The 7,545-nt window shown below is 34.0% G+C and overlaps 1 protein-coding gene across 1 annotated transcript; it reads right to left on the reverse strand.

Moving 5' to 3' along the window:
- Positions 1-3,445: 3,445 nt before the first annotated feature.
- LOC110439630 (uncharacterized) lies at positions 3,446-7,253 on the reverse strand. The gene is made up of 4 exons (XM_087249117.2): positions 6,434-7,253; positions 6,177-6,332; positions 4,919-5,011; positions 3,446-4,776 (listed from the first exon to the last, which is right to left on the reverse strand). The coding sequence occupies exons 1-4, from the start codon at positions 6,974-6,976 to the stop codon at positions 4,459-4,461; spliced, it is 1,110 nt and encodes a 369-aa protein (XP_087105243.2). The 5' UTR covers positions 6,977-7,253; the 3' UTR covers positions 3,446-4,458.
- Between the last annotated feature and the right edge of the window lie 292 nt (positions 7,254-7,545).

Genomic DNA, 7,545 nt, shown 5'->3' on the forward strand with positions numbered 1-7,545 from the left:
CAAATACACACTCAGACCTCATGAATCAGACCTTGTACCTCAACAATGGTAACAATTCAAATGTTTCATACTGCAATGCATGCTGGGTGAGGCACAGTACAAATATCCCAGCATGCATTGCTGCATGAATAAATGTAGTATAATGGTCTCACACTTTTTTTTATTTGTGTTTTATTCTGTTGTTGTTTATGTTTAGACTTTCAGTTGCCTGTTTGTGAGTTAAACTGTTAATTTTGTTAGTTGTCACCATTATTGAGGTTCATATGCTTATTATTGATGTCTGTCTGAGTGCAACTTACACCATAGAGCAGTGTTATTGTCCAAGATATTCTTTAAAACTTTCAGAAATCATTGCCACACATACATATAATGTGAAACAATTGATTAAACATTGAATAGGAGCAGTACATTTTATTATACTAAATAAGAACAGACTCTGCCATTTAACAGCAACATGAATATCACCAGATTACCATAATTAGGTTTTTGGCTTGCTTGCCATATCAAAAGAGCTTTTTAAACAAAGTTCTTAACAATTGCAGCAGTCAAAATATATAAACGATAAAACCGTCAGGGCTAAGAGCCCAACTAAAGCAAACTCTGTTCTCCATGATGGTGACGTAAAATGTTTAACTTTCTCTCTAGAAGAACTTAGATGTTATACAAAAATAAAAGTTTTAGTAATAAGTGAAGCCGGTGATGATGTTTGTAGAGTTGTTTAATCATCCGCTGATAATTTAAATGATTTAATCATTTGTTGACCTTCAGGTTATTTTATTATAACGCTGTGACTAAAGTTGCAGTTTTGTATGTTCTGTTCTTGTTTTTTCCCTTCAGTATTTCTTCTTTTATTCATTGTTAATCCTCAGTTATTATTTAATTAGTCAGTTAATTAATTAATTTACTTCAGCTTTGCTACATGTTTCTTGAACACTCAGTAGTGTGGACACTTCAATAAAAACTGAAATATATGCTCTGGGGTTTAAAGGGTTAAAGGTGTGAGAGGTAAAAACAGTGTAAAAATGTATTTTAACAGTAATATACTGTTAATTTACACAACGGAAATAGACTGTAAAAAAACAGTATATTGCTGGCAACCACAGCTGCCAGAAGATTACTGTTAAATCAAGGAAAAAACAGTATTTTACTGTAAAACCTGAAGCTAATTTCTTCTGTCTGTCACCGTTGTGGAGGAGAGTAGAGCCAGTGTATGAGTTAAAGATGAACTACTGATGTTATTCTGCATGTTTCTTTATTTAAAGATAGCGGCTGTTTAGTTGCTGATGCAGTCAGAATCTCTCTGGTGATTCCAGATTTACATGTATGTGTGCTGTTGTGAAAAATAAGACATTAGAGTTAAACCGAACTTTTCTAATTAACTAAAATAAGTTATCATTATAAGTATGCTTCTAAGCATATATAGCACATTACTTCATAAACTCATTCAGCAGTTAACCAAGTTGAGGCAGTTGCTTTCAGTGAGCAAAATGAGTTCACTTGAGTATTGTGTAAATCAATGTAGTCCATGTATTTTTACAGCAACATACTGTAAAATAACAGTACATTGCTGGCAACTGCAGCTGCCAGTATTTTACTGTTTTTTAACGGGACAATTTTTAACAGTGCAGATGCCACTGAACTTTTACTATAGTTCATATTATTTTTGGCCACAACCAGCACCAGCAGTACCACCAGCTCCACCGACAACATGTACAGAGATGCTGAAGCACTGGGAGCCACTGGACAATGTACCACATGTCCCCTTAAACTACTTAATACAGTGATTTTTTATTTTTTTTTAGCTCTGCACAGTTGCCAGACATTCAGAATCGCTCCCCAGCAAACATCAGAAACAGATGGGTTCAACAAAGGTTTCCACCCATGTAAAAAAAAAAAAAAATGTTGTACAACAAATAGTTGTAAATACCATAATATACAGACCCAGTAAAAATGTTTGGAATATTTTATAATAAGCTTATTCTGCTCACTAAAACGTTATTGCATTTTTAATGTTCTTTAAAATATAATTTATTCACGTTTAAGCCTGAATTGTACGCATGATTAGTCTTCAATGTCATGATGATGGAGGATCAGGAGTGCTAGTTAGAAAAACAAAGACTCAAATGATCAATTTAATTATTGAAGCATAAAAATGTCATAATTTTCTAGTCGGCTTAGTCTTTTTATTAATACGGGGTCGCCACAGTGGAATGAACCGCCAACTTATCCAGCAAGTTTTTACGCAGCGGATGCCCTTCCAGCTGCAACCCATCTCTGGGAAACATCTACACACACTCATACGCTATGGACAATTTAGCCTTTACCAATTCACCTGTATCGCATGTCTTTGGACTGTGGGGGAAACCGGAGCACCCGGAGGAAAGCCACGCGAATGCAGGGAGAACATGCAAACTCCACAAAGAAACGCCAACTGAGCCGAGGCTTGAACCAGCGACCTTCTTGCTGTGAAGCGACAGCACAACCTACTGTGCCACTGCTTCACCCAGCATAAAAATGTACATAAATAAATCACAATTTAAATGGACAAATAAATAGATATGTTTGAATTGTGTTTTTAAATATCATTTAATTAAGCAATAAAATAATGCATTACAAAAACATTTTAAATGTATAAATAAATAGACACTTTTATTACTGTATTTTTATTTAATTCATGTTTTAAAGGCTGATTAATCAAACAGTAAAAAATTGTATTAATAAATCACAAAACACATTTTAAACAGCTTTTTAAATAAGCATTTGGCAAATGCTTTTCTCCCTATTTGCCGCTTGGTTTTCTTTTGCCACATGCTTTTCTCAAATTGAAAAATGAATCGAGTTAAAAAATGGCTCTGCTGTAATGAGCTATTGTTTTCCTCTCTTAGGAAAAAAGACAGTTAACAGTTTAATCTAGATTAAATGACCTTGGTGATAAAGATTTTCTTGGAGATATAGAACAAAATGAACTTCGTATTTTGCCATCAGAGTTGGATGACTACTATACAGAGAAAGCTAAAGGAGCTTTACGATCTAGAGTGAAATGGATAGAGGAGGGGGGAAAATTCTTCATACATTTTTTTAAATTTAGTAAAGCAAAGGCAAGCTTCAAAAACTATTAATAAACGTAGCATAAATAACAATGTAAGTGAAGAGAAAACTTTGATTGATGATCACATCTATTCATGTTATTATATGAATCAAAATTTAAAGAGAGTGATTGTGACTTTTTCTTTTCCTTTTTAAAAGATAAAGTTCCTATTATAGATGACAGCTTCCGTGAAATGATGGAATCTGAAATTGTTATCTCTGAACTTGATGTTGCTATTTCTAAAATATCCAATGGAAAATCCAGGCATATACGGAATTACAGTTGAGTTTTATAAACATATTTGGCCCGAGATGAGATTTTTAGTTTGCCTACAAGTAACAGGCACCAACAAGGAAACATAATTCAACATCAAACATTAATTTCACATTTTCAAAGTTACATTGTCATGTTACCTCATAGTATGGTAAACAATGTTCTCTCCTGATCTATAACACAAAAGTAAATGATCCCTTCTTTTTCTAAATGTTTGTTAAAACAATTAACAATGACCCTTAACAATAAAATGACAATACAATAATGAAATAACACCTAAACACAAAATGCAATGAAATAAAATAAATTTAAAAAAACAATCATTTTACTTTACATATCTAAAGTTTGCGTCACTTTTTAATACATATAACAGGTTTACAATTTTCAGCATTTAGAACAGCAAAACAAGTCCTACTCGCAGCAGATGGGAATGCTGAATTCCCAGTCGTGGCTTTAAAGGAAAAGTTCACCTGAAAATAAGCATTTACTCACCTTTCACTTGTTTCAAACTTTTATTGTTTTTTTTCTTCTGTTGCTCACAAAATAATATATTTTGAAGAAAGCTGGAAACCTTGACTTTCACTGTATTTGTTTTTCCTACAATTGAAGTTAATGTCAAAATATATTTTGTGTTCAATAGAAGAAAGAAGCTCATAAAGGTTTGGAATCAATTGAGGGAGTGTAAATAGTGAGTATATTTTCATTTTTTACGTGAACTGTCCCTTTAAAACCTTAAAGTGGTTTAATAAGTAGCATTCCACTTTTGTTGAACTATTTTAGTCCTCTAAACCAGCATTTCAGAAGAACATAAAAACATGAAAAACTACTATTCTGAGGCTGGAGATGTAACCAAGACAGTCTTAATACATCTGGAAAAGAAGTAATCCGTTGGCTTCCTGGACGCAAAAGTAAAATGGGTAACATATCCTGTTTTAAAAGTTTCAGAGATTAAAAAAAAGAAAAAAGAAAGTGCAGTCCATGGCATACTGGAGTTAGTTTCATCAGTCTGTAAAAATATATCTTTTAGGGCATTCTTGTCTAAAGGTTTTCAATGTTGTTCCAGTTGAAGGCATGTAGGCAAACAGTGAATGTCCTATTCACTGAAACATTTTAATTTTAAGTGCTTGTACCTTTGGGGACAGCTTGCTGCCATCTAAGTTCATCAGTACCTTCTGAAAGAATTCAAATGTGAACTTGAGACCTTGAGGATAGCTTAAATTGAGAGCGTAGATCAGTCCAAAGAGAATTACTAATCCAAAGGAAATACTCTTTAGGTTCTCTAGCAGCGTTACACCCTCTATCACAACTCCAACATCACTTGGCTCCTCCTCAGCACCAGCACCTTCCTTGCGAATCACAAAAAGCCCCAGAGTGGTCTCAGAAATTCTTGCTTCTGCTTCTTTAGGGTTGCTATCCTAAAATAAACAAGTAAATAAATATTAAATAATTTAATAACAATAAATAAATAAAACATTAATACTTTTAAATTTCAGTTAAATACTGGCAACATCTAGACTGTCAATGTATGTTAGGTTCTTTAGACATATGTATACAAACCTCGAATTCTTTGACAACTGTTGTCATGTCCTCATTGAAGTACACACACAGACTCTGTATGACACAATCTCGCTTGATGTGTATGTCACCACACTGAAAATTAGACAAAATTATACAATATTAAAATATAAAACCAACATGGGGGTAAGATCACAAGACCAGTGATGCATTCCTGATGAGGAAACAACACCCCAGACCTGGAAATATATCCAGCACATAGATGAAGTTTCTGAACAAGTTTTGTTTCTGTTTGTAATGTAAATTTTTTGTGGCAATTATACATTTTTGAGTGTTTTATATGTTGCAATGTGACAAAGTGTAGGAATCTGCAGTTTTGTGTTTTAAAGAAAGTGATTTACAAAAACTGTTTTATTTGTCTGTATGGGGTGGAAGAAATGTGTGACACTGAAACCTGGTCAAAAATAGAACTATACTATAAATAGAAAATAAAACATATTAAATTGACTGATATTAATCTGCTGCATTTTTGTGTTGTGCAATAATTGTTAAAATAACATTAATTTTGTATTCATTTGTGATTGTTATTTATTATTATTGGTAACATTGACTAATATAGTAACTATAGTGATTACTGTTAAATGTTAAATATGAAGTAAAACTTCCAGTAGGTTGGGACAAGCCTTAAAGCAAACCCTTTTCTTGTTACACACCTATTTGAGTTTCTTTCTTCTATTCTAAAAAAAATATTTAGAAGAATGCTGGTTGGTGGCAACGATTAACATGTTTTTTTTCTCCCAACTATGGAAGTCAATGTGTACCAATAACAAGCATTCTTCAAAATATCTTCTTTTGTGTTTAAAAGAATCTCCTAAAAGTAAAAAAAAAAAAAAAACATGAGAGAGTAAATGATGAAGTCATTTTAATTTTGGGGTAAACTATCACATTAATGAGAGCTTCATTGAACCTCAGCTCATGATCTCAGCTTGTGAATATTTTGCATTTGTTGCTGACAAAACACTTTTCAAATGCATTAATGAGAATTGATAACTTGGCCCATATTTATATAAATATATTTAAAATAAAATTAATGTTACATCTTAAAATTTTTTAAGGCGGGTTTTCAGTTCAAGGATTTTGGTTTATACTCGGTTTCCACAAAAGCATACTGACATGCTCATCAAGGAGTTTACAGAGCATTAGATCTGCTGCAAACTCATATGAAATGCGCGACATAGAGAGTGAAACTTATGTACTCAGAGTTTTAATGTATCTTTTAATGTAATGCAATTTACCACACCTTGTCTGCAACTGTCATGATGCGTGATATCTTCTGTCCAGAAGCACCTCCTTTGCTGCTGAAAACCTTCTGTAGATCAGCAGTGTATTTGTCCAGCTGCGCGAAAAACTTTGACAGAAGAGGCACAGTCGTTATCCTCATAAATTCTGCGTTTATCTGAAAGAAATAAAGCAAAGGTAGATGATGAAATGTAGATGTATTGTGGAGAAATGAATTGAAATTTAGAAAATAATTGTGTAAATATCACCAACACTTACTTCATTGACTGTGAACAGGGCAGGCCATCTACTTTGTAAATCAGAAACCATTGGCAAGTCCTCAACCAACTCTTGTCGCCTATAGGAGAAGGTCAAGTGCATTTTTTCTTTTATGACTGCCTCATTATTATTTTTTTTCACTTCAGTTAAGAGAGCAATTCTTTCCTTCTCCATACTATCAGCTGTTTCTCCTCTTGGAAGGCAGGGAAGGAAATTCACCTCAGCCTTTTTTGGCTTTTTGATGTTTGATGCTGCTTTACCCCGACCTTCACACTTGTTCCTAAGTGAATTTACAGTGATTTCTGGGTGTCCAATATTGCTGAGTTTTGAGCGGAAATTAGCCATCTTTATCTTTAGATAGTGTTTCCATCCTTCATGACCAGTGCGAGTTCCCTTTTCCCTCAAGCAAGGGTGGACATTTATCAAGGCTTCAGCTGCCTGATCAAGCTGACTATCAGTGGGGTATGCAGCATACCTAAAGATCTCCTCAGCCATGCCTTCAAGAATGTCAGATCTTAATTTTGGTGGTGGAATAAGTAGCATTTCACTTTTGTTGAACTCTGTGTCAGCTCTCTGAAGCTGAATTTCAGCAGAACAAGAAACAAGAACAAGGAATTACAAAAACCTGAGGCCAAGAACTGGTTCTTGACTCCGGAGACTTAATCAAGACAGTCTCGGTGCTGCTGGAAAATGAGTCCTCAGACAAGTAGACTTCTGAGACTGAGTCAAATTCACAAGGGCTAGCATGTCTTGTGTTAGGAGAGTCAGAGCTACAGGTTGTCTTGTGCAAAGGAACAAGAATGCTGGAACAGGACGGTACATCAGGGCCCAGTTTTTCAAAAGGTTTAATCCGGATCAAATTGATGCAGATTTAGTAATTCTGTTTTGCGATCTGTGATCACATAATCCAGCTTACTTTTTGAGCCAGTTTTTCAAAGCAACATTGGATTGGATCAATCTGATCTGGATACACAGCAAATTCATCAGAGTTAAATTCTCGGTGTTGAAGCATTTCAGAGTAAAGTGTTGACGTTAAAGATTTAGATTTCGATAAATGAATATAATAAGAGTTAGAATTGATTTTATTCAGTGCGAAATCAAGGAGTTATCTT

The sequence above is a fragment of the Danio rerio genome, chromosome 4 (assembly GCF_052040795.2).
Source record: "Danio rerio strain M-AB ecotype USA chromosome 4, GRCz13ab, whole genome shotgun sequence".
Taxonomy (NCBI): domain Eukaryota; kingdom Metazoa; phylum Chordata; class Actinopteri; order Cypriniformes; family Danionidae; genus Danio; species Danio rerio.

Bases quoted from the DNA above. Each gene is read 5' to 3' on its own strand.
- LOC110439630 (XM_087249117.2), bottom strand. From the start codon at position 6,976: ATGCTACTTATTCCACCACCAAAATTAAGATCTGACATTCTTGAAGGC. The intron at 6,333-6,433 runs GTAAGTGTTGGT...TATTTCTTTCAG, and splicing joins CCCTGTTCACAGTCAATGAA to ATAAACGCAGAATTTATGAG. The intron at 4,777-4,918 runs GTTTGTATACAT...TGTTTATTTTAG, and splicing joins CAGTTGTCAAAGAATTCGAG to GATAGCAACCCTAAAGAAGC.